This window comes from Brachyistius frenatus, unplaced genomic scaffold, assembly GCF_029030835.1.
Source record: "Brachyistius frenatus isolate BFR_SWC_R1_liver_20210118 unplaced genomic scaffold, ASM2903083v1 Contig_6, whole genome shotgun sequence".
Classification (NCBI taxonomy): domain Eukaryota; kingdom Metazoa; phylum Chordata; class Actinopteri; family Embiotocidae; genus Brachyistius; species Brachyistius frenatus.
Genome location: NW_027210605.1, coordinates 8,042,172 through 8,069,854, shown reverse-complemented (window position 1 = coordinate 8,069,854; position 27,683 = coordinate 8,042,172). Strand labels below are relative to the sequence as shown.

Genomic DNA, 27,683 nt, shown 5'->3' with positions numbered 1-27,683 from the left:
ATTCACCCGTTCAATAAATTGCATAAATAGATTATGTTACAGAATAATTCACAATTACAGTAATTATACATGTAGCAGTTTCACCCTCTTTCTCTTTAACAGCTTTCCTCTGTGTGAATACTCAGCAGACACACACACACACACACACACACACACACACACACACACACACACACACACACACACACACACACACACACTGTTGCATAACGTGATGTGATCGAGCTGGTGGCAGTCATCAGCTGGCTGCTGCACAGACGGGCTGCAGTGTGCTGAGCTCTGGGTCTGTTCTGTCTGACATCAGATAAACACAGCGTCGAGGCTCACGTGTACAGCAGGAGAGAGAGCTGATGCTGTTGGAAGGAGAGGTGTGCCGCTCTCACATGCCACACTTTGTCCATATTTCAGCCAGCAGTCGACACTTGTGTCTAATAAAGGCCCGGCACCACTGTTCCTCTATTTCTCTGCTTGTGGTAAAAAAAAATAAAAAAAAATACTGGAGGTCAAACACTTGGTAAAGCTATAAAAAAAAAAAATTAAAAAAAAAAAAAATCTTGTTTTATCATGAAGACAAAATGAAATCTGTACAGTTTGTTTGATGGTCCTTTCGTAGATGCTATAATCCCCACGCCTGGTGGTAACAGTGGAGGTTCAGATACTCAGCAGCAAACAAAACAAGAGCTCAATTTGTTTTATTGAGAAACAGAAGTTTTAATGGAAGTAGGTGACAGCTACAGCGAAGGGGTGAATGAACACCATGAAAAATTGCCCAACAGCTGGTTTGTTAGTCTCAGAGCTTGATGCCTCTTAATTGCAGGATTTTTTTTTTTTTTTTTTAATGCATCTGTGAACGAAGGTATGGTAACAGCGAACAGATGTCGATCATTAGCGCAAGAAAAACACGCATTCCCTTCTGCGACTTGGTGACCAAATAGCAGCCGATTTAAACATCTGCCTCAATTAACACCTGACAGGAAAATGCACGTGGTCCCGGCTGCTTATAGTAAAGTAACGAGGTAAACGGCGGTCTTTTAATATGTCAAGATTTGACAGCAGTAAAGAGGTCACAAACATGCGCCCTATGACCTAACGTGTCATGGCTGTGGTGCTGCTGAAAGACCAGCGTGAGGTGTTTCGATGTATAGTGACAACATGTAAATTTGATTAAATGGAAGACCTCTTTTTGACCAAACAATCTCACCTCGAGGGCCACTTACTCGCTTGTTCTGGAGCTTTCTATAATTGAATTGAATTAATTCGGCGAAATGCTCACAATTCCTGACTGATTCGATTTCATTTATAAAGCGCAAAATCACAACACAAGTCATTTCAGGACACTTTACACAGTAAAGTCGAGATCTGACGATATTGTAGAGAAAACCAACGATTCCTATGACAGTGGGGACGAAAACCTCAAAGGTGGGCGGCCATCTCCTTCGACTGGCCTGGAAAAGCGAAGAGAAAAGGAAATAGATTTGTCCAAAAACAAGCAAGCGGGTGACCTATTGTTTTAATCACTGTTCTTAATGATCCTTTTCTTTTGCCTTATGTTTTGATGCTTTTAAAGGTTTCATGTGAAGCACCTTGAATTGCCTTGTTGTTGAAATGTGCTGTACAAATAAACTTGCTTTTGAAGGTTTTTTTTCTTTCTGTTTTTAAGGTCAAGACTGAACTGGCACACAAAGTGGCACTTCAGCTTTGAGAACCACGTCTTCACATTTTAGATTTCATCAAAACTTCCTTTTTGTTTTTGTATACAAACAGCATTTTTCACTTAAGTTCAATCTTTTGTCATATCCAGATAAGAGGAACAGATCTGTGATTTGACCCTTATTATGACTTTCCTGAAGCAGTTTCCCCAGATGCTCGGCATGTGGTCCAACCTGAAGACAACAGCCATTGTGGGCTGTAAGCATCACTTACTCATCCGAGCTTGTTCAAGTATATTTAAGGAGAAAGGAAGAAAATGTTGAGTTTTCACTGTTTAAAAGTTCTTTAATGGTTCAGTTGGTATAGGATTTGGAAGCATTAAGTCAAGACATGGTCAGCAGTCATACAAAACAAAACCAACTAATCAATGTTGACTGAGAGGAAAATAAAATATAAAAGCAACTCAAAAAAAAAGAAAAAAAAGAAGAAGAACAATTAAGCAACATCAGGTCATCACAGTAAAAAGATACACGATCCTAGTCTCAACTCAACAGCATGCTGAAAGCAGGTTCAATGATGATCGCACACACATTCACACACCGACATTCATTCACAAATCGAACGAAGGCTGTAGAACAACCCTGATAGGTGAAATGTACAGTAAGACACCTTTTCGAGAAAAAAACACAAAAAAAAACCTAAACAATGCATAGACAAATAAAGAATGTTTCAAAACAAAAGTAAACATAAAAAGACAAATGTCTTTGTCGTTGGCAGACAGAGTGACAAATCTGTTGGCCGTTTACATTGCGATGATTGTTGAGGACATAAAAAAAAAAGTTATTGCCAACAGGATATAATGGATAACACTTACCCATACAAAAAAATTATCTTTTTTTTTTCTTTTTTTTTCCCAGAAACATTTTTAAAAGAGCTAGTAGCTTCCACAAACGTCAAGAATGTACAAACAATGGTCATCGTGGCGAGGCTCCAAAGAGCCTCGGCTAAATGAACATTAGAAACCACAAGGCAGACATGCTTGGCTTTAAAACATTACAATTATTTTTAAGTTATACAAGTTAACAAACTGTACTTAAAACACATTTAATATTGAGCATGTGACTAGAAAAATTGCCGGCTCTTAGCAAATATTCACTCGAGCTATTCCAGTTGAGTCAATTAACGTAGGAGAAGATTTTTTTTCTTTTTTCTTAAATCACTGAAGCAATAAAAATGTGTTTACAAAGTTGTTGTTTTTCAAATCCTCTGAATCAAACATAGAATCTCCGTGCTAGATATCAAAATGTATTTTTCGCAGATATCCCACCGATAATAGTGCAAGAGATACAGTACGGTCAGAAATAGCACACAGTTCTTGTGTTTGGCTTCACGTCTTCAGTTAAAAATTAGCGTTTGTGTGACTGTAGTGTAAACAGAGAGCCACTGGTGATGAAATTAAAGAGCAACTTGTTAAGTTTTCATTAACGATGTGTTTGAAGAACAGGGTGTCAATTCAGTAAACAATAAATTACAACTAGAGCTTGTTTTTTTTTCTTAACTGTTCATTTTTTTATCTTACAGATTTAAAAAAAAAAAAGAGAAAAGAAATACAATTGGCACACTTAATTAATGTTCCTAGTTTCCAAACTATCTGTACAATTAAAAAAAAAAAAAAAAAAAAAAAAAAAAAAGTTTTGACATGTCACAATAACCCCAAACCTGTATTTGTGAGGGGAGAATGTGTACACCTGTGTTTCATGTTTGATTTTGTCTGGTAGTGTCTTTAATTCTTACACTTTCCCTCGTGAGCAAAGCACTGTTGCACTCTCAACAGCCTCTGGTTCAAAGTAAAGCAGCAGAACAACAAAGTGGGGCCTCATTTATAAAATCGTGTTTAGACTCCACCCTGAAACATACGGAGAAAACTGTGTGAGCGCTAAACAACACCTCGACGTGCTTTTTTCCCATTTATAAAGCTCATCCATCGTGACACGAGTCTCGTAATTAAACACGAATGATTAATGACGGGCCCCGTTGTGCGTGTTAATACACACATCAATCAGCTTGTCATTAGAGGGTTTATACATGAGCGATACGCAGCGATCTTGAGTGAGTTAATCGTTTGTCTTTGTTCGCATTTCTGGTTTTAACTGATACGAGGAAATCAGCAAGTCGCAGCAGCAGTGAGCGCTGATTGATCGAAGTCCCTGTCGACCACTGAAGCTTCCTTCGCTTCGCATGATGAGATTGTGCGGATTCTACAGCTGCAATTAAAAGTTGAACTCTATGAAGAGGCCATAATCCGATATGAAGTGAAGTTAAATTAGATCTTAAAACCCCTATTGACCATTTATTAAATCATTCAAAAAGACACTAAAATGGGGTTGCGCACAGCTATAAAGTTATTTTAAGTGTTTATTAATGTATGATATTTGCCAAATTATAACTTCAGTGAAGACATATTTTATATTATTACAACTACCATTACAATACTGCCACTGTTTATGTGCCAGCCTCCACATGTGGGTGCCCACAGGAGTTGTTATAGGCATTCAAAAAAAATACATGAATAACACTTATATATAAGTGTTATATATATATATATATATTATAGCGTGTTATACCCATTTTTTTTTCTCTATTACAGACAGTAAAAGAGAAAAAAACAAAACGTGTGGACACAAGTCTGTATCTCTAAATCCCCACATCTGTATGGGAGTTGGTATTTACGCATCTTCCCTGCTTCCTTCTGTGTTTATAAATGAGGCCCCTGGTGGACAGAATAAAAAAAAAAAAAAGCCTTTAAAACACAACGGCTAAACCAAAAACAACTTCAGCCCAGTTAGGGTAAGCAGAAATAATTAAAACCTCTCTTCTAACACAATCACGCTCGTGCTTGACCAAAACTATATTTCTCTTTGCTCCAGTCAGCTGCTGACCCGGTCACTTCCTCCAGTGACTGCAGCAGATTAAACACGTAACACTGCCTAAAGTCTCAACACAGATGAAACAATACAAAACCAAACCAACCCCCCTCCCCCACCAAAATAAAGGAAAACAACAACAACAAAAAAAACCTACATTTGATAATCATCCACACAATCTGTGAGTGTTTTCACTGACTGCCTTGCTGTCAAGGCTTCAGCGCACAGTGACCCACTTGCAGTGCATCTCAGGTGATGGCGTGCCGATTTGTACGGGGGAAGGCCTTCGGGGTGGGAACGGCCGGTTGCAGAGGGAGGCAGCCACCTCGGTGCCCTTTTCCCTTCCTCCTCCGGCCCTCCCGGGGCATCCCTCTCTTCTCCTGAGCTCATCAGTGTTGTGTTTGTGGAGTTTCGTGTTGCTGTGGATCACGTGCAGGGGCGGGAGGGGGTGAGGGGGGCGGGGGCGCGGCGGGGTGGGATGCAGCGGGGCGCGATGGGGTAGGTGCGGGGGAGGGGGGCCAGGGTCACTGTCGCCGATCCTCCGTCTCTGACCGCGAGAACGCCATCACCACGTCCTCTGCACCTGAGAACCGACAGGAGGAAATGGACATTAGACAACCACACGCAGATGTTCACAACCGCAGACCGTTCGTAAAAGTGGACTTATCTTCCGGGTCGAAAAATGAGGCTGATGTGGGAAGTGTTAGAAACGGCAACACCAGCGAGCGCCGCCAGGGGTGGGCTCCAAAGAGCCTGCGGCTCCGTCGACTCCCAATTTAACTTCTCTCATGAAATACAGAGTGAATAAATGTTTTCCACAGGTCATTATGGTGTCATTTGCTTAAGGTCACTCCTTGTTAGTTTTTTATCGCTAATGACATCATCAAAAAAAAGCGGTACGTTTGGGGGGGGGGGGGGTGTCTGTTTGTTTGACAGGACTGTGGTGCAGTCAAGTTTCCGTACGCAGTGGGAGGGTCGCAGTGAGATCTCCTCAGCTCGTCCAAATATGGTCACTTCTGGCTCCAACATGGCAAGATGGTGACGGCCGAATAAGCAAATTCAAGGCTTTCAGAACGGCAGGTCACAAACCTACCACCTGCGGGGTGATGGCAATGTTGGTTGCCGCTTTTTCACGACACGCTTCTCTCCAACAGCGGTGCAGGAATCATCATAGATGGGCAAAAGACCTACCAGTGTTTATATTACCTTGCATCAACATAAACAAACTGCAGATATTATGTACATGAAGTTATACCACCTGGTATCGGGTGCTAGAATGAGCCACAAGTATTCAACTGCCATTTTTCTTCTCCGCTCACACTTGATTTCTGTGATCATTTCAACCGCTGCTGCACAGAAAGAATACTGGACTTGGCCTCGGTCGTGTACGCTTTCGAGGAAAGGACTTTTCTTTGAGTACAGACTTCTTAAAGTTGACAGAGGTATTTGGAAAAGGTAAATCAGGTGTATCCAACAAGTGTTTGGGACGTTTGTTACGCTGCACGCACAAACACGAGGCTGATCCGTGCCACCGGGGATGCATTTGAATTCGTAGTACACTTCTGTTGTCTGCAAGCATCCCTCACCTGTCAGGATTCCTGTCTGCTCCTCTGTTTTGTCCCCGATCACCTGTCCTCATGTTTTCTGTCTGCAGGGGCAGGGTACATAATAGTCCCGGGAGGTGATCAGGGAAATGAGCCACCTGCAGGTGGTGATCTGGGGAGAGTGGTGGCAGCTGCTGAGACCGGTGAGGGGCGTGGCCACGGGAGGTGACAGGAGACGGGGAGAGGAGGACACAATAACAAACAGACAGACTTCCCCTGCAGTCATCTGGTTGTCGGTCCATACTGCGAGTTACTGCCAGTCACCCATCCGTCACCCGTCCGTCTGTTTGTTCCTCCTGCTCCAGTACAGGTACCCTGTTTCTGCTTCCAGTCTGTGCTCCCAATCTCAGCTGATCGCTGAAGCTAAGCAGTGTGGGGCCTGGTTAGTACTTGGATGGGAGACCACCTGAGAATACCAGGTGCTGCAGAACTACTAGTCGGAGCCAGTGAGTCCGTCCCCGGTCCTGCTCCAATACCAGCCAGCGCTACCGGACAACGCTCCTGCCAGCGGTCCTGTCCGCTGTCCTGCCAGCTTCGTCTCCCCGGTGCGAGTCGGTTGGGTTGCCCTCCCGACTCGGGGAGGAAATAGACTCTGTAGGTACCACCTTTGTTTCAATAAAGACTGTGTTTTGAACTGATACCCGAGTCTGTGTGCCTGCGTTTGGGTCCTGTTACACCGCCACATCATAACATCACCTGTCTGAACATGGTTTGAATCACTCGATCCCTGTAAATCTTCTACATGTTTTTGAACTGTCCATTTTGGACTGGATCACTCAAAAACAAATTTCAGTGAAGAGTGTGCAGCAGCCCAGGCTTTCTCCAGGTCCCTTTCAGGATCCTGTAAATCCTGTCAGCTCTGACTATCAAGCCGAGAATGAAAATCACGAAAATCCTCTCGGTGCATGCAGGTAATTCCATCTATTGCCATGTTCACCTGTTGCAGAAAGTCACCGCGTGCCGACACAGAGCCCTGACGGGAGATACTGTAACACATTGAGCGGCCCGCTGACGGCAGCATCCTGCTCTGCCATGATAACACTTAGATCTGAGGCTTCAATACCCTTCAATCTTCTCTGCTGTGTCAGCAGAGGCGCGAGACTGTCTGAGAGTAAACAATACTGGATTCCAGCTGATATGAACCTCACTAAGCTGTCGGACAAAAAGGGTCCAAAGAAGAGACAGTGAAATGATATATATTGCAGCACACAAAGTCAGATTTCGTTTCGTTCTGGGCCTCTTTAAGTTTTACCAATTTAATGAGAACTAACTGATAATTACAGCCTCATCTGCGTTGAGTCAAAGTATAAATCCTGCCAGCACCCCAAAAGCACTTTGTCAGCTGGCTGTTGTTTAACAAGGAATCGTTCATTAGTTTGTTGCCAACTGCGATTCATCAAGTCAATTGGCACAAACCTGCCAAGACCGTTTTTGTCTCTGATTAGTGAATATATATATTTTCTAATTCTGTCTGTCTGTAACAATAAATAAAACACACTGTGCTAATTCAGTGCCTCATATATCCGTCTGTTCTCACATACAAGCCTCATTTTTGGCAGGAGAACAGTTTAATCTGAGCACTTCAGTCTGGAGAAGTTTGATAAAAAACCTCATTCTGTCTTTTGTGCTCAGCAGTTACGCAAAATGCATTTGCTTCTTAATAATGGGAGCAAAGACTGTGTATAAAAGCACAAAGTACACACAGTCAGTGTAGTTCTAGTCTACTAAACTCCTAAAAAAAAAAAAAAAAAAAATCTTAAAAAGAGAGCGGCGAATGACACGGAGGTGCAATAGTCTACAGTGAGCATGATCAGGCTTTGATACGAACACATCTGACAAGCAGGATCACATAAATATCATTAACACCAAGTTCCTCACCTTTACATATGCTTGAAAAGATTTCCTATCAGCACCTCGTCGAATATAAAAAGCCTTTCTTCACCGCAGCCCCGAAGTGCTTGTTAGATTTAATTATTGTGGAGATATGAAAGTAGGCCAGCTACTGTTAGCTTCCACATGTATTTGGCACAAAGGGCGGACCCTCATCATCAGGCAGCTCAGAATTCATTTGGCTATCGCTCGAGAAAAAATAATTAGCATCTTTCTACGCCGCATTCAGGTCATCTTGGAGCTTGGTAAGAGACAGACTTTAGGGGGGCGGAGGGGGATTTTAATATGAACTTTTACATTTTCCTTCCCATGTGAGCTCACTGGCAATCCAAACAAGGCAAAGAGAAAGCAGACAGGGAGAAGAAGCACCAAGAGAGGAAACTAGATTTAAAAAACAAATATTGGCAGAGACATACTGTTCGACTCTAGTTAATAACATAAATCTCATCTGCTTTGAGACGGCACATAGGGATAATGATGCTTGAACAAGAGACAATTATGTAACACCACACAAAAGGAAACTCGACCTGAATTACACTACTGCTGAATAGCGCTGCTGTTCAAGATTTGATGTTTTGGCGCAGCACCTTGTGATAACACCCATCTATCACAATAAATGGCAGTCAGAGTTATTTTGTGGTCGAGTGAAGGAGTTCATCCTTGTGTAACGGGCAGTTCAGAGGAAGGACACGCCGGACATTGAGTAACTTGAGCCGAATAAGCAAAAGATATTCTTTTAGAGTACATCCACAGAGCAGAGTGGACCGCTGGGATATATCTGAGCACTTTGCCTAAAGAGTCATGTTCGGACAGAACACACACACACACACACACACACACACACACACACACACACACACACACACACACACACACACACACACACACACACACACACACACACACACACACACACACACACACACACACACACACTCTCAATACACTCACACATACAGAGCACACACACACACACACACACACACACACACACACACACACACACACACACACACACACACACACACACATACAGAGCACACACACACACACACACACACACACACACACACACACACACACATACAGAACACACACACACACACACACACACACACACACTCATACACTCACACTCAATACACTCACACATACAGAACACACACACACACACACACACACACACACACACACACACACACACACACACACACACACACACACACACACACACACACACACACACACACACTCATTCACAACACACACACACACACACACACACACACACATACAGAACATGCACGCACGCACGCACGCACGCACGCACGCACGCACGCGCACACACACACACACACACACACACACACACACACACACACACACACACACACACACACACACACACACTTCTTTCCAACGTGATGGAAACGTCAGCTCCCTGTTGCCTAGCGACAGATAAAAATCAGCCTGTAAAAGCAAACAGCTTTTGGTTTGTTTCCATGCAGCTCTGCGTCCGGCCATTCTCTCATACGGCCATCCACCTTACACTCATCCCCTCCACGCCTCGCCTCGCCCCGCCTGATGGGCACAGAGTGACTCTGGATTACATAAATAACAGCAACAACATGTCACCTGATTTCTTTCCTCCACAAATACTTTGAAAGATGAAAAGCCCATTCTGAGTTCATTAGAGAAATGGGCTTTCCAGGAAATGAACATGGAGGTAGAACTAGAAGTAAAACTATTTCAATATAAAGTCAAAGAAAAAGTAAAATGAGACCAAAGGCTCATATCTATTTCAATCATATTTTGTCTATTTAGTAAAAATCTAATTTTTTAGGCTATTTATCAAGCAAAAAGACCCAAAAGATTTGCGAGATGAAAGATTGTTATATTAATTACCATCTATTGCAAAAATAATTGATGAGATTAAAAATATAACAGTGCAGATACAAGATTAATGAACAACCGTCCTGGTTTCATCCCAGTAAAAGCAGCCACAAAAAGATCATCATCATCTATTCACATGAGGTAATGCACAAGAAAACAGCCTTTCTTCATACTTCAGAGTGACTATAAATCAATATGTGGTTCGCCTGAAATGAACAAAGAAACATAAAAGCTCCACTGAAACCTCATCGGATAAGAAAGCTATTAATCAGCCCAAAGGGAGTATTGTTTGATGTCGGAGGCACCGAGCTGCGTTACACGTGTCTTTCCAGCCTGAGTAAGCAGAGAAGCAACCATATGATGAGTCGAACAGCATTTAAGGTCACAATCTGTGCAGGGTCTGATGGGATAAAAACCTTCTACTAAACAACAGCAGGGGTGGTTTAAGAAGCATGACAGACTACAGGGGAGTGTCTGTGCTCCATAAGTGCCTGCTAAGAGCATCTCGATCAAGTATCGAGTCCTTTCTCTTACCTCTTTCTTTTTGCCTGAGTATTGATTTAATTACATTTTTCATTGCTTCTCCTCTGTTGCATTATTATTTGAGAGTTTAAGTACTACAAAGTTAATGAAGTTCAGACCTCTGCACTTCTTGTTACCGTTTTAGTTCACTCAACTTCCTGGTTAATTAAAGGTTAAAAAATGAAAAGAAAAAGTATGCAAAAAAAATGTGGCCACTTCACGATGATAAATATTAAGTAGATTTTTAAGAGAAAATACAACCTAAAAAAAGAATCGAATGATCAATGAGTTCAGTGAAATTCACAGATAGGTCACATTTGTGCAACAGTTTGTTATTCACTTAACATATTTAAGAGATGTAATGAGATTTTAAATTAGGCTCGAACAACTGAAAGTATAATTGTTTTTGTTCAAATGGCTCCTTTAAAAGATGGTCTTAGTGAATTTGACAGTTTACAGGTCAAATCAGAATGGAAACAAACCCCATAATACAGTAAAACTACAAATCAGTTTGGTTCAACTTTTGGTTTCAATGACCACAATAAGGATCAGATCATAAAAAAAGAGAAGGAAACTAGATGATTCAGCACATATGAGTGGGGAAAAGTTCCTATAAAAGGTCATCTTTAATATTTGTCATTATAAGCAGATACATATTCTTGTGGCGCAGAGAGCAAATTCGAGGAGAAAATCAGGCCTTGGTGTTTTCGTGAGTCATATCAGGTAGATGTGGTACTTCATAAAAGTGTTTGGCTCTGATTCATGCTGCAGGGAACAACAAGACAGAGTAAGACTCGACACGACCGCCTGGGCTGACAGGCCAAACAGTGTGTGTGTGTGTGTGTGTGTGTGTGTGTGTGTGTGTGTGTGTGTGTGTGTGTGTGTGTGTGTGTGTGTGTGTGTGTGTGTGTGTGTGTGTGTGTGCGTGCGTGTGTGTGCGTGTATGGTGGTGGTGGTGGGGTCCTTGCTCTGTGTGACATGGGTTTCACTTGAAAAGGCAGGTTTCAGGACAGCTCACACTGGGACTGTAAGACCCACAAAAAGACACAAGATTGTGTATTGATCGTGCGCGGCTGCAGTACCATGTGACACGGCAGAGGCCATATTTCTATGCGGAGGAACGGGACTGACAGGGAGGGAGATTGGAATATCACACTCTGGCTGTGTAATTAGCGCTCCAGCTTGCCTTCAAGCCCCCTAATGACACCTGCTCCAATCTACCGATGCAGCACGTCACAACAACACCAAAGCCCACAAGGGGAAGCTCAGCTTTCTTGGGACAACTGAGGTTGCTATGGAAACCCCTTTCTCCTCTCTCCTCTTTCATTGAGGCCTTCCAACGTCCTTCTGGGAGGAGTAAACTTTCCTCGTCAAATCGGACAGGATAATAAGACCTGAGATTGGTGGCTTTATGTGTGGCTCTGACAAACCGTATTGTTTGAAGTGACACGATGTCAGTTCCAGAAAACTGTGAATAAAAGCGTTAAGAAGGAAGAATAACACCCTGATTACGCAGACAAAACTTCTATATTTCCCATATTATGCTGTAGCTACTGTTCCACAGAAAAGCCTCCTTGATTCACTTTAAAAAGACAGTCATTATTCAGTATAAGTTAAAATGTGGCACTTTTTTTGTTCTTCTGCACCACCAAAAACTCATCTCCATTCACAACAAGAAAGCTGAAAAGAAAAATCAGCTCCAGAGCCTTTGGCAGAGAATTTCTCTCTGGCCTGATTAAAATTGCAAAACAAAATTTCTGTATTTGCATGTATGGTAATCAGCCAATTAAAACTATCTGGAATGCAGATTCAGTGACCCGTAGATTTACGAGAAATATGGGTGGTTACCTCTGCGAAAGACTTGGTTTTTGTCTTGTTTCGTACGAGGAATAACCAGAACATCATATTACAGCTGAGCAGAGTCTGAGGAAATGATTCAGTGTTTGAGCAGCATTTCCAGTCAGGATCAGAGTTACCAGACGTGATGAAGGATGACAACATTTCTGCCTAGATTAAACTACACCACCTATAGACTCATTTCCCCATCAAAATATGCTCAGCTGACAACAGCCACGGCGTTATCCATTTGTCCCATTTGCGTTTGTGTGTTCTCGCACCTACATTCGTATTTAACAATTCCTGAATGCAGTATGGCCTTAACTTAAGAGGAATCAATATCTCAATACATCTATGCTTCGCCATCCTGCCCCACGGTGCCCTCTTAGCATGCCGCCACTCGATCAATAAGGCCACATCTGACACGTGACTCGGTAAGACTTCTTGAGGATGCTGTATCAGAGCATCCTGCATCAGCATGTTCAAACTATTCTCCATTTCACAATGCTGTGACTGAATAGGTTTAGTTTCATACCCAAGCCTATGCTTGTACTGCTTGTATATTCTACAAACCCTAAAAGAAAATAGCAGACAAAACGGTATTGCTTTATAAGTGAAGGGTGAGTCATTCACTATAATTTATCAGTCTTAAAAATAGCCAGCCGCAGAATTGTGTGTCATTTATTACGGCTGCTACTGAACCAAATCACATCGTAAACTTGTTCAGGAGATGAGAAAATCTTTGTACATTGTGGATTTAATGTTCTACCGTCCGAACCGAGTCTTCTAAAACCTCAAAAATCATTTTAAAGTAGTTCAAAATGGATGATGCTATTCTTTAAATTCTCAATGTCACAACTTTAAATTACTTCTAAGGCTAAGTGTAGGAGACAAAAAAAAAGTGTTATTGACTAAAGCTGCAACCTTTGTCTCTGCTGCAGAGATCGACCAGACCATGAGGTCTGAAGGTGGAACTGCTGCGAGATGGTATATTGATGACACACAATCAGAGGTAAACAAACAACCTCTGCCTGGAAAAGTGCCGGGCAGACACAGAAAGGTGTCCGTCTGGCTGCTGGGCCGTGTGATGGTCACCTGGGACAGACAGTACTGCTGTCACTATAATGAAGTGAGAACTGGAGGAACCACACATGATTAATCTCCTGTGGCATAGATGCTGAAAATTAGTCAAGCAGGGTAAAAACATATTGAAATAGAATCAACCCTTTCCCCAAAATTTAGGGTTAAGATCCACATAATTACTTATATTTTTTTTTCTTTTAACCAAAATTAAATAAAATTGTGCATGGTAATGTTTCACATTGGTAATTAGTCATTTGAAGTCTGTTTTCTGTGAATTGCATTTTAAGGCACAATGACTTTTGTCTTTCTTTCTTTTTTCACCCTATTATCGAAACTAAATGATATCAAATAGCGGACTTCCCCCTTCATGCACCTAAACCTCTTCACACCACCTCAAAAGGATCCCAAGTCTGCCAATACCTACAAACTGCTGACTTTCAAAGACCTGAATATTTAAAACCGATTAACTCTCAGCCATCTCCATAACGCCTAATCACGATACCCGAGACAAACTGCGGACCACGAATAATTTATTGGCACACAGAGGAAGTGGCAAGCTGTCAAATGACACTAAATGTGTCTGTTTTTGTGATGTATAATTCAGACTTCTCTCAGCAGTCCGATTCTTCTATAATTAATGAGGCTCGTCATAGCTGTATTGACAAAGCAAAGACATGGAGTTCTGTATCGAATAAAGGGCACGAAGCAAAAGAGAATTAACGTCTGCAGCACAAACTGACAGCAAGTCTGTGATTGCTTAAACAGACAAAAATCAACCATCATAAATTCATGGCTTTAAATCAGGGCTGATCTCACATCTTGGTGCTGTACTTTGAAACGCATGACAACACGATCTGTCCTGCCTGATGCAATCCTTTACATTCTGCTGCTTGATGAAGAAACAGTGTAATACAGAAATCGACACGGTCTGTGACGCAATGACCCACATTCAAATTTGAATGAAGCATCCCAAAGTCCACAGTGAGGCTGAGTTTAACAAAATATGATAATGTAGTTCAACACTGGACACAGACAAAAGGACAAAGTCATTGCACCTTTTACATAATCCTAAACTAATCCTTCTCCAACAAAGAAAATGAGATATTTCTTAATTCAAACAACACTGATTGTTTCCTTGCAAAGAAAGGACACAGACAAGGACACCTCACAATTTAATGTGTGAGGCATCACAGGCAACTTTCCTGACTTAAAGCTCCCCCGAGGAGACAATATCATATGGGGCAAAGCCAGAGCTGAGCTCCAGCAGGTGTACCGGAGGAAGACAGCAGGACTTCGATCTAACAGCCATGTTTTAGACTGAGCATGAAAGCAGCTGATGAGTCTACTTCCATTATTTGCTGCTGCATTCCGGTAACTGCAGGGCCTCTCCACGTTTCCTATTTTGTGTAATGTAGCTCCCTCTTGTGGTGTGAACGTGTGAGACCTGTGGAGGGGCTCAAGAAAGCTCAACAGCGCCCTCAGCTGTCCTGAAAAAGCACGATGATCACGTATAAGAGTCGCATCACTCATCCAAAAATAGCTCCGTAACATCATGTATGAAGAGTGATTTGCTTTGTAGTGTAAACACCACAATATTCTCTATCTAGACCTTTTGTGAGAAGCAGCACTGAAGCGAGGGATGCACTCATGCTGAGGATGAGTCACTTGCTTCCAGTCAGCCACACTGTTTGCTGTGTGAGTAATCTGGCTGTTCTGATGGAGCGCTGAGTCGGCATTCGCACACAGCCAGGGAACCAGTTTGGCCTGCTGGGGTTCACACTCTCAGTGATGTGTGTGGAGGAATTTCACTGTGTTTTCAGTCTGGGCACAGTAGCAGTCATGTGGTGTTTGTGTGCTAATGTTGTTACAAACAGGTTTCATATTAACCCGCTGCCATAAACACCTTGTACTTGTAAACCTTAAAAAGCGAAATATGATGATATGGACTAAATTATCTGAAAACTAAAAGTACTATTGACCGGCACTGAAAAGGTAACTTAACCACATCTGACAATTAAGCTCAAAAGTTTTTCCCCAAAAAACAAATAATTGGCTGGATGACTTTGAGTTTGTGGGCGTGTGTGCGTCAGAGTCTTACCCTGGTCTATGTTGTGCTGTGGTAGCTGGCTCATCTGACTGTGGACCACACCTGCGTAATTCCGGAGAAAAGCCTCTTCACTTGGTGTAAGCTGAAAAGCAGGAAACAAAGTGACTTTCAAAATTAAGAAACCAAAATACAAACGAAACAAAAGATTGATCTTGAAGACAACGTCAAGCATGCTTTCATCAGTCTGATTAGTGAATTAAAAACCAAAATAATTCACCCCGAGTTTTAACAATAATTTATAGAACTAGTTATTGTGTTTTAGTACAACTCTTTCTTTTAAAATATCTCAGGGCACAAGAACATTTGTCAGTTCTGCCCATTTAGAAAGTTAAGTTCTTGAGAGGTCAATTTCAGTCACTGAAAGGAGAGTATCATCTGATTTTATCTCTTGGGAACAAACCAAACATAATAATTATTAGGTCATCAGCTGATTTTACCTTCAACCTATACAGATAATTACGACTGGCTTATTCCACCAGCAATACTTGATACTGATGACTGCTTTTAGCCTCAGAAAGGAAATGTACTTTTCCTTCTGGTTCTGGTAGCACCTATGATAACCACTTCGACAACGTACTGATGTTTTCTGGTGTTGATGGCCACGTTGGCAACATGTATTAGGGGCATGTTTTAGGTGATTAGGACATGTCTTTTCTGATTAAACAAACAAGCACTGTGGACAAATGTCATATGTGCAGATTTGTCCAAATCTGTAAAATATGAACGCCCAAATTTAAAAGGTCCCATGACAGTAGCTTGTGTTAATCACGCAACTTACATTTGATCCCATTTTCTTTAGCATGAGCAGGACCCGCACTTTCTGTTGGATGTACATGTCTTCAGGAGACTTCCCCGGGGCCTCCTCGCGGTTCATCCCCCCTGCTCCTGTGGCTCTGGACACACAAACACATCGGATTTACACAAGCCCTGCGAAAAATCACAGCTACACAAACACAGAGTATTACTGCAGGTTAAAAATATGCATACACCGGGTTGTTATGACCGCACAATCTGACTGGCGCTAAGCGGATGGATTGACACTCTATTAGTAAATGTGGGGTGAACACTCGCTCATGCAGGGTGTAAAAGGGATCATAGTTTCAACTAGTTTCTTCAGCCTTTGCATTATACAGTATATCTACAGCACTGAACTAAAATTTTGTAAAGGATAGAATTCAGACATAAGTCTGCCCTGATAGTTAATAATAACAACATAAAACACACACATACATACATATATATATATACACACACAGTGAAGGAAATCATTATTTGATCTTTTGCCGATTTTGTAAGTTTGCCCACTGACAAAGAAATGAACGGTCTATAATTGTAATGGTAGGTTTATTTTAACAGTGAGAGACAAAATATTAAAAAAAAAAAAAAAAAAAAAAAAAAAATTCCAGAAAATCACATCATATAAAAGTTATAAATTGATTTGCATTTGATTGTGTGAAATAAATATTTGATCCCCTACCAGCCAGCAAGAATTCTGGCTCCCACAGACCAGTTAGATTAGTCCTCTCGCTTTAAGAAAGTACTCCGACTCTCAACTCATTACCTGTATAAAAGACACCAGTCCACAGAATCAATCAATCAGATTCCAATCTCTCCACCATGGAGACCAAAGAGCTGTCTAAGGACGCCAGGGACAAGATTGTAGACCTGCACAAGGCTGGAATGGGCTACAGGACCATCGGCAAGCAGCTCGGTGAAGGGAAACAACTGTTGGTGCGATTATTTGGAAATGGAAGAAACACAAAATGACCATCGATCTCCATCGGTCTGGGGCTCCACGCAAGATCTCGCCTCGTGGCGTATCGATGATTATGAGAAAGGTGAGGGATCAGCCCAGAACGACACGGGAGGAACTTGTTAATGATCTCAAGACAGGTGGGACCACAGTCACCAAGAAAACCATTGGTAACACACTACGCCGTAATGGATTAAAATCCTGCAGCGCCCGCAAGGTCGCCCTGCTCAAGAAGCCACATGTACAGGCCCGTCTGAAGTGTGCCAACGAACACCTGAATGATTCAGTGTATATATATATATATATATATACACACACACACACACTCCCTCTGGATGTCTGGGCTCCTCAGCCTTACCCAATTCAGGAGACTTGTCTCAGTGCAGTCACAGTGAGGTTTGCTACTTCACAGCATCATTAATACTGTATGGCAGTTTTCACACAGATCTCACCCCTGCCTGCTTCCATCTCTTATTCTCCATCTAACTAATGACCTATTTTCAATGTCAGTCTGCAGAGATGCAAAATACAGGCAAAGAGGGAGAAAAAGGGGGAGGGACATGAAGGCGATAAAAGGAGCTGCTAAAGCTAATGCGGTTGACAGAAAAGGGATGGGTTCCACTGTGATAGCACACACAAATCAAGGTCGACTGTTGTCACATTAGATCTCTTTTACGATGCACCAACAAGACAAGGCGCACACAGCGCGGCTGGATATTCAGACTTAATTTGCTAATTGAAAAAGCTAAGCATCCAGAACAAATAATTCATAGAAAAGAGCAAAAGAAATCTTTTAAAAGGATAAATCTGGTTAGAGAAAAATAAGATTTAACGGAAACAAAATCAGTATGCAAGTCGGGGTTTGTTCTCCCCTAAGAATATTTCATAAAAAGCCTGCGGGAGCCACAGTGACTATGATAGTTCTGGCAATTTATTTTGGCCTCTTATCTATACAAAGGACCACTAATGCATGTTGACAGGCCGTTTGATGTAGGGTTATATTTAATTGAGGAGCTGGCTCCCCATCCCCCCTCTCCTGAGCCCAAGGGGGAAAGGATGAATGGGGTACCGTTGGCCATTGGCTGCCGTTTGGTTGCCACACCACGCATGTGGATTCATCCAGATCAGAGCCACTGGAGACCACGCTTCTGGCTATAGTCTTTTTAATTATAGCAACCTTTGGTGGCTGTTTACCTCAAGCAGCCACCATTTGACTTTGTCTTCTTTTCAGCCACAGAAAGTGGTAGCAGGACACAGAACGAGGAGCAGATGAATACTTTAGTTATTCACTTCAACCTGAGCGTCAGGAATAGTTTAATTGGAGAGCTGCTGAAAGACTCAAAGCAAGAGAGACATGAAAAGATTGAGAGCTTGCTGGTGTCAGTTCAGTTGCTTAGTAAACCTCCAGGGGATTGGTGGTGGTGTGTGAATGCATCTGGGTGGGGGTAATGATAAGGAGAGGATGTTGGTGGAGGGTGGAGGAGTGGGGCAGGAGGAGGGGGAGGGGGAGTCGGGGGTGGCAGTGTCTTTAGATCAGCAGCAGTGACACGTTTGATCATCACGTCTCCGAGCGCCTCACTTCAGACAAATGGGAGAGCTAAGACTCCAGGAAGAAAGACCTGCCGGCGAGGCGACATGCAGCATGAAGAATGATTCCTTCTCAGAAGCATCAATCTGCCTGCCTCTGAAGCACACTGGGAATGAAACGGTCACAGTGTACGACTGGATAAAGAGCAGAGGATGAGGCAAATGACTGAAGAGCATGATTGCTCTAATTGTCCAGAGGTGTTGTCATGTCTTGAGATATTTGAAGACTGAACACACAACACAACAAAGATCCATATTCCGGCATATTTTGAGACTTGACAAATGTATTCATATTCACGTCTGCTGCTGGACATAAAGACGCTATATTCCACATTCATCATCTGTATAAATAGGCCCTACTGCTTTCATGACTGAGGCATTTCAGATCCTCTGATGTTTGCTTTTGAAGTTTGAAAACTGTCCATATTTAGAACCCTGTCTGTTCAGGCTCCTGACTGTTTCGAGGGCTACAATTTTTACCAGCCTGAAAATTTTTTATTTTACTTTATCCTACTTTCACAGCAATATCCGCTGTAAGAAGAACAAACATTGTGCTAAAAAAAAAAAAAAAAAAAAAAAATCCCATAGGAAGAATCTCTGCAGAAAGTAGTAACAATGTGGAATTGTAAATGAGGATGATCAGATATGCTCTTCTATTGTCGTGTTATGTTTGTAAAGAAAGAAAAAGGAGACAGATGTCATCCTTTTATGGATTTCACCTATTTTTCTTCAGGCTCCAAGGGGCCAGAAAGACTAATTTGTAGATGACTATTTTGGGCAGCAGAGCAGCTACACAAGTAGAATAATTACAGTTCTGGTAGTCAGTGAACTGGATCGCAACATGTAGACAACAGTGATTAACATTGTGCATATGATTATGTAATGAGTAGTTTCATGTATGCAATCTTGCTGAACAAACTAGCTTTTCAGCCGGGGTTTATAATGCCAACAATCAACCAGATGTGCTCGGGTACCTGGCATACAATGCCTCACTACCAGAAACTTAACCTCCACATAATGTCTTCCAGGGTCTAAATGCTGGTTTACAAAGTGAAACACTGGGTGAAGGTTCAGTCCAGTTGGAGATGAAATCCTCATATTTGAGAAGCTGAAACCAGCAAATGTTAAGGGATTTAGACTTAATGAAATGACTGACTATTAATCCATCAGAATTCTAGCTTCATTTTCCTCATAATCAAATAATTATTGGTTTCAAGACATATTTTTTTTACTAGTAACTCAGTAAAAGCACTGTTTTAAACATCCTACTTTCTATCATACAAAATGAAAACTGATTAATAAAGATACTGACATGATTTTTCTGCTAAATGTTTTAGGCAGTTGTAAAAAACAACAACAACAACAACTGTAAAGTGAGGGTGATTTCAAAAATATTTCCACGAACAGTTATTTTCAATTAACTTTATACAAAGTTTAAGAAACAGAAAAAAATTAAATGAGTTGTGATAACCTTTTCCCTGTTTAACCAGTTTTGGCACACTGTTTTTAACGGTCCTTGGCAGGCGACTTGTTCTAAGTGTCTTGGAGAAGTTGCTAAAGATCGTTTATGGATTCAGACGGTTTCACTGTCATCTGGCTCTTCAAGCAATTGCTAACCGGCTCCATAATATTGAGATCGGAGCTCCGTGGGGGCCGCACCATCTGTTGTAGACCAACTGAATCTTCAGGAATCTGGCTGTACTTTCAGAGCACGCGGCAAGCGACAGTGAAGTCACCCATTAGTTTGTTCTGAGAAGAGAAAAAGACGAATCCCCCAAAATGTTGCTTTTTGCAGCCTATAATATCTAATTGATGATGGTAATATTTTCAGAAGGACCACCAGTAAACTAATAAAAAGGAGGGACTTTTGCAGGAGAATTAGTCTAAGATCAATCAGTCAGACACCTCCATGATGATACTATGTGATAAATACAAAACTACATGGGCATGCTTAAAAAACAACAACAATAGATGACGTCCAGGAGTGAAGCCAGACACCCTACAGAGGAAAATCAACCCCTTCTATTGGCAATCTCATTATTTCAGTCAAAACCTAAAGATCATGATCTTTATGCAACTTTATGATTTGATGGCACTGCTGAACATTATTGATCTGAAATCAGCTGAGGTGGTGCATTGAGCTTTCTTGCCGACCGCAGCATCTTCCAACGTCGAAAAGACATCAGCTTGAAGTGTGTTTTCACCAATGCAATTTCAGACACTCACCCTGATGTATTCCCCGCTGCACAGCTGTTTCAGTTCATGACTGTACATCAACCTACAAAATAATTAGTTGTATATTAGAACAATTTGATTTAATCGTGTGCTGGCAACATCTCAAGAAATTTAAGGCCAATTTTGAAAAATGTGATATTTTCTATTGGCACACTAACAGAGGGGATATAAAATATGTTATGTCAATATATGTTATCAAATGATTGTAGACATTATGTATATTTGTCAAGCTGTAGTGACAAAGAAGGATATTACAAGCGGCACTATCCAGCTTTGCTAAAAAGCTATAAACAGTGTTTTTAAAAGTTTAAAAAATGTGTAGCCTACAAGGGTCATTCCACCAATATTGTGATATACAGTAAGTGCTTTTCCATGTAACGTGTCTTAAATCCATCGAAGGACCACAATAAGGTTTGTTGTTTTTTTTAAATTTTATTGTACTCTATTAATCCCCGAGGGGAAATTATTTTGCTACAGCAGCATCCCGAGGGGGAGCTGCTGCAACTGGCTGCCACGACCGCGGCGCCAACCAACCAACCTGAGGTGCATGTTTTTGGGTGATGGGAGGAAGCCGGAGAACCCGGAGAGAACCCACGCAAGCACAGGGAGAACATGCAAACTCCGCACAGACAGGCCCAGGACCGGATTCGAACCCGGAACCTTTTTGCTGTGAGGTGACAATGCTAACCACTGCACCACCGTGGCGCCCCTGTCAAGACGCCTTCGTGTGTGCCCGATGTTCGATTCTAGCGGTGGGCTGGCTCAACACTAACCCCTCGAGGGATATTCAGCCAGTCTCAGACACATACTGCTAATATTCCACATGTAATCAAAGGCTTTTCTTTAATGCTGATCTAGTCCTAATCCCCCCTCTCCGCCCATGTTGGCCTCTCGTCAGTGTTGTGATGTTGGGCCGAGCTGAGGCATCAAGCTCTTTGAGCCCCTCTAGGCAGCAGAGCTGAACCCCATCATCACTGATACTGAACTGAGGAAACTAAAGTAAATGAAAAACAAACAAGGGTCAGCTTCCAATTTCCAATCTGTACAAAGTGTTTGTACACATAACTGATTTGGGACTATATTGTTTAACACATCATGGCAATTTTCATAATCATTCATGTTTCCATTACACTTCCAGTTAGTTATCAATCCATAAAATGTCAAAAGTAATCAATAAGTGCAACTGCACAGAGCCCAAGATGGCGTCTTAAAAAAATCTAGTTAGACCAACAAGCCAAAACCCCAAAAATACCCAGTTTACAAAGATCTATGACAAAGAAAAGCAGCAAATCTTCTTACCTCAGAGGCTGAAAACAAGTTCCTGCCACCTTTTTACACCTTCTGTTTGCTTTATAAAATAGTTTCCAGTCATTTTTCTGTCAATTGACAAATCTATTAAAAGATTATTTGTTCAAGCTCTACAGTGCATTATTATCTATTGCGATACTGAGGCTAAGGTGTATATTTAAAGTGCTCTTTTTAACAGGCAATTCAGCTTTATGATACTTCTTCACACTGATGGTACACTATAAACAAAATTCCACTGTACAAGTGTTCTCGGATGTCTATAAATATTACTTTCATTATTAAAATGCATATAATGGATCCCTTAGTATTAAAAAAAAAAAACAATCTAATGGGCATTATTTTTCATCCTCATTTACAGTTATCTTGATGTATCACAGATGGCTGTACAACAAATAGTTGTAAAATGGAGACTGGCCTATATTTCAATACTACTGTCAATATGACCAAATGTATGGAGATAGTTTGGCATCGCGAGTCACCATCTGATTCCCTGCCCTCGTAGCACATGGCAGGACGCTAAATATCTGCCGTGCAATTAGAATTTGTATAATATCTTAAAATGAAGATATTTTTAGATACGAGTTGGTATCATGTTAAAATAAATGTGTGAAAAAAACTGATGTTTAATGCGCTGAACTGTGTTCCACTGTTTCTATTACTTCATCTCAAGTTGACCAAGAATTGTCCTAACAGGTTTTAAACTAACTTAAAGAGAAAGCTTTCTATTTGACAACTTCTGGGCTACTGAGGGATGATATGTTACCATCAAAATGTGCTCGGTCATGGTCTACATAATAAGCCAAGGGCTGAAATCCTATTATGATTTAAAATAACTGTTATTGTGACCTCAGTGTTTACTAAAAGTAGTTCAACATTTCACACTGCTCCAGCAAATGCGATTAGGCTATAGGCTTGATTCAAATGTTCACATCTGCAGCATGACAGAGAGACTGTCACAGCAGTGCTACACTTCTTAAGGACTTACACATCCAGTAATGCAACTTTAAAAATAGAAACAAGCCTGTTTCTCGCTTGGCCTCTGCATTCTAGATTTCCTGTGTACAACAGTGTCCAATGGTGTCTCTGAGAAACAAAAACACAAAGAACACTTCTCAAGACCCTTTCAGGGCTCTGGCAGGGCCACACAGTGCAATCAGGGGCTGCTGCCAGGAATTAACAGTATGCAATGTGATAGGCCCTCACATTTGCTGTACAGGGTGAAGAAGGGCAGGGGCTGCCACAGTGCACTGGACCAGTTCCCCTATTGGCTTGACAGCTGATCAAATGATGCACAACAACTAATTTACAAATCAAATTCCTCCGGCAGGCAGAACTGAAGTACACAGGACTCTGAGGGGTCATCAGCGTCAGCAGAAAGCAGAAACTGAGAAGGAAAAATGATTTGAATTCAGTCATGAGCTGCTCCCACATCCAAAGCAAATGTGTGAGAAACTTAAGTAGGCTACAAGCCTGGTGTGGCTGCCAGCTGAGCTGCCAACAACCTGGCCTGGTTCTGTAGAGCAGCTGTGTCACTGCAGGTACACACTCACCAACACACACTCTACTGATGGCTAACCATGTCATGAAGCCTATTAAAACTACTAGCTTGCAGAAATTAAGACAGAACAATGTTCTCATTCAATTATTTCCATCATCTATTAATCTGTTGCTTATTTCCTTTATTAATCTATGAATTATTTTTGGTTTTTGAATGACAGAAAATGGTGGAAAATCTCGACCAATGTTTCCCAAAGCCCAAGATGAAGCCTGAAATATCTCATTTTATCCCGACCAACAGTCAACAATTATACGGTATTCAGTTTATTATTATGGAGCACTGACTGAACTGAAAATATTGACGTTTAAGAAGCTGGAATCAGCTATTTTTTGCAGCTCTATTCAACACTGCAGTTCAGCAAAATAAACAACTTGTCTTGTTACTTTTTAAAAATTAGAGTTGAAACAATCAGTTAATTAATCAACAAGCTGATGGACAGAAAATTAATTGACAATTATTTCTACTATCGATTAAATCACTTTGAAAATGTTTTTTTTTTTCTATGATTCCAGCATCTTAAATGGGAATATTTTCTGGTTCTTTTAGTCCTTCATAAAATATGAACAATTTCTTGTGATTTGGGGCTGTTGGTGGGGAAAAAAAACTAGACATTTTAGGCTGCACCTTGGGCTCTGGGAAAAACTACTTTTACAATTTTCTGACAACTTAAAGACCAAACAACTCGTTAATTACGAGTCCTATTGTTCTATCGCCCAACATAAGAAAGCCTCTACTTATCCAAACATGCAGGAAACGTAATGACAACTACTTGACACCCAGCAGACTGACTCCCTTTAGGTCGGGGCAACTTGGGCTCCTGAAACAGCATGTGCGCGACGAGCAGACACGGCTGCCCAGAAAGGCTCTGACTTGGACTAACTGGCTGTCTGCATGCTGCCATCTCCTCACATATACAGTGTTCACAACAATGGCTACAGTATTTGGGGACAATGGTGATGAACTAGATTGTGAAAACATGATTGATAAGTAGGTCATGTGTTGTTGTCACCATGTGAGGCATGAACTCAAACAATCCTGCTGAAGTGTAGAAGCTTAGTTCATAGTCGGTTTTCTGGGTGTACTTAACTGTCCTTTGACCATTTCTGTGCCACCTCAACTTGATACTGGGACCTACAGTGGGCTGGAAATTACATGTCACAAATGTATACCTAATGCCACTGCAGCTTTAGCTTTCCCAAGAGAGTTGAAAAAGCTTTTTTTTTGTGCAATTATTTAAACTTCTACTTTCAAACATATAATAAAAACATTTTAGAATTCAGTTCACACTACCAGATTTTGCAAATGCTTCTACGTCTAATTTGACAAAACTGAGTTTTTCACAGGCTGTGCTACATAAAATAATTAAATCTCATCTGGTCTATGATCACAGAACATCTACGCTCACTCCTCTGGGTCCCTCAAAGGAATTGAAACAGAAGCTGCTGCCTTAAGCTGGTCCCTCGGGGGGGCGCGGCTGCAAGATTTTCAAAAGAGCCAACGTCAAGGCAGGGCATACAATTCTGATTTGCCAACAGTTCTGATCTCTGTGCAGGATACCACGCATAACAAAGAAATGTGAGCAAGCGATTATGAGATGACCCAGCCTTCCCTACTAAACTCTGCTCGCGAGCAGCTGATGACGTCCCCGCAGGGCTCGAGGAGGTTGAAGAACACCTGCCCCGAGTCTGAGGAGACGAGCATGGGGACGGAGTCCGGGAGTCCGAATGTCTCATAAAACCCCGGACAGCTTGAGGGAATGTGCAAACTGAGGCAGGCTTGAGATACTGCGGTCCATGACCAAAGTCTGCTGGTTGCCAGGAGGACTCGGTACGCTTTGCCCATGGCCAATCCCTGACACACACGCTCTCATCAATGCCCCGGTGCCAGCATCGCCACTTAAAGGGGTTGACAGTTATCCGACGTGTGTGTGTGTGTGTGTGTGTGTGTGTGTGTGTGTGTGTGTGTGTGGAGGGGGGGGGGGGGGGGCAATGCAACCATGGGTGGCACAATCCAAAAATAGAAAACCAGTCAAGAGAGTTATGTGAAAATCCCATTTGAAGGATAGTGCCTACACGTACAGTAGCTTTTTGCAGTAGAAGCAGCATGTTTCATGAACTCCCAGCCTGATCAGTGAGTGGGACAGATGAGACAGATGAGACAGATGAGACAGATGAGACAGATGAGACAGATGAGACAGATGGGACAGATGAGACAGATGCCCCCCCCACCTCAGTATTTACGTGCAGGCTTGCATCACGTATGCGTAGTGGGCTTCATTTGTCAGCAGGAAGCAGAAAACTCGAGAATACAAGTCCATCAAACTATAACACTACGACTACCGTCAGATTGTTTTCAACTACAGATAAGATACAGATACTTTATTAATCCCTCAGAGGGACATTTTTTTTTGTTTTCTTTAGGTGATTTGCCCATTTTTATAAGGTTTTCCTTAAAGTCCAACACTGAATGAAATATAAGTGAAATGCCCGAGGTCCAAACACGGCCAACAAAATCAGAAAGCAGTAGTTTTTTGTTCTCCCTCAGAGACGGACACACATGACTGTCCATGTTTTTGTGTTGTTGTCATGTTGCGGGACTGTTCAAACTGGAGCAGACGCTCCTCCCGCTAGCAAGCGAGCGAGCAGCGAGCCTTCAGCGCATTTTCGATACGGATATAAAGCTTCTCCCCGTCGTGAAATAAAACCGTACGGACCGTGCTCTTGATGACTCACGAGCCGCCTTCGTTTTTTTGTTTTGTTTCTTTTAATCAGAACAAACATTTTCTTTCGTCCCTACCAAAAAAAAAACCCCGCGCTGCCTTTAGCGAAGCGATCACTGCTAACAACCCGAGCTAGCTCGCTTTAGCATGCCCCAGACAAAAGCCTGAATGAAGTTCCTATGGGTGCAAACACCATCCAGGTACAGCTGCTTGCTGCCACGAGTGTAAACGCTGGGATTCAAACACAACGCATCGTTTCTACAAAAAAAAAAAAAAAAAAACACCCCTGACAATGTGAGCCCCCTCTCGTCAAGAAAATGTGAGATGTGTTCTTACCCCTCCTGGTCCAGCTTTACTTTTCTTCTGTGCTCTGTTTGAATGGGGTGTTGTTGTAGGAGGGCGTCCTGTTCCGGGGTCACATCCCTCCAGTCGGCAGAGCTCCGGCGGACTGACTCAACGCAGCGAGTCCTCCTTGCTGCTTCGGCAGTACCGCTGCCGGCCGCTGGGGGCGCCACCGGCTCGGCCAGCCGCTCCACATGCTGCCTCCTTCCCTCCCTCCTCCCTCCTTCCCTCTGGGATCTGTCATCTAACACACATCTAGGAAGATCCAAGAAATGTAATCTATAGGAACCTGGTCACGTTGATATATCCGGTTAGAATTACGATTGTTTTTGGTTTAATAAATACAAATTTGATCTTTGATTGTTAAACATTTAACCGGTCTCACATAAAGCGGAGTTTAGCCGGGTTTGCATGTCAGATGTCTATGAGTTGTGAACAGCTTTGCCAATTGAGATGTTTCCCTCTGACCTTCTTACATGGTTCATTTAAATGAGTCTTCAAATGAGCCTTCAAATCAGAAGTCAAAGATTAGAGAATAAGTCAAAGACGAAAAAACTGATTTGTGGATACATTTTTTTCTTTTTTCTCGCACTAATCAGCAAAGGAGCCTTCAAATTCATGCAGCGTCCCTGTAGTGGAGACACCAGGCGATAGCTTGGAGTTATTATAGCA

General features: G+C 42.0%; 1 protein-coding gene across 1 annotated transcript; it reads right to left on the bottom strand.

The window, feature by feature from the left end:
• Positions 1-1,974: 1,974 nt before the first annotated feature.
• On the bottom strand, positions 1,975-27,155 carry ctnnbip1 (catenin, beta interacting protein 1). Its single transcript, XM_069689069.1, has 4 exons — positions 27,006-27,155; positions 16,288-16,402; positions 15,501-15,591; positions 1,975-5,157 (listed from the first exon to the last, which is right to left on the bottom strand). Exons 2-4 carry the CDS (start codon positions 16,381-16,383, stop codon positions 5,099-5,101), a joined length of 246 nt encoding a protein of 81 aa, XP_069545170.1. The 5' UTR covers positions 16,384-16,402; positions 27,006-27,155; the 3' UTR covers positions 1,975-5,098.
• Between the last annotated feature and the right edge of the window lie 528 nt (positions 27,156-27,683).

Coding starts and splice junctions, on each gene's coding strand:
- ctnnbip1 (XM_069689069.1), bottom strand. CDS start 16,383: ATGAACCGCGAGGAGGCCCCGGGGAAGTCTCCTGAAGACATGTACATC. Junction 15,592..16,287: donor TAAAGAAAATGGGATCAAAT/GTAAGTTGCGTG, acceptor CCTGCTTTTCAG/CTTACACCAAGTGAAGAGGC. Junction 5,158..15,500: donor ACAGCACAACATAGACCAGG/GTAAGACTCTGA, acceptor GTCGGTTCTCAG/GTGCAGAGGACGTGGTGATG.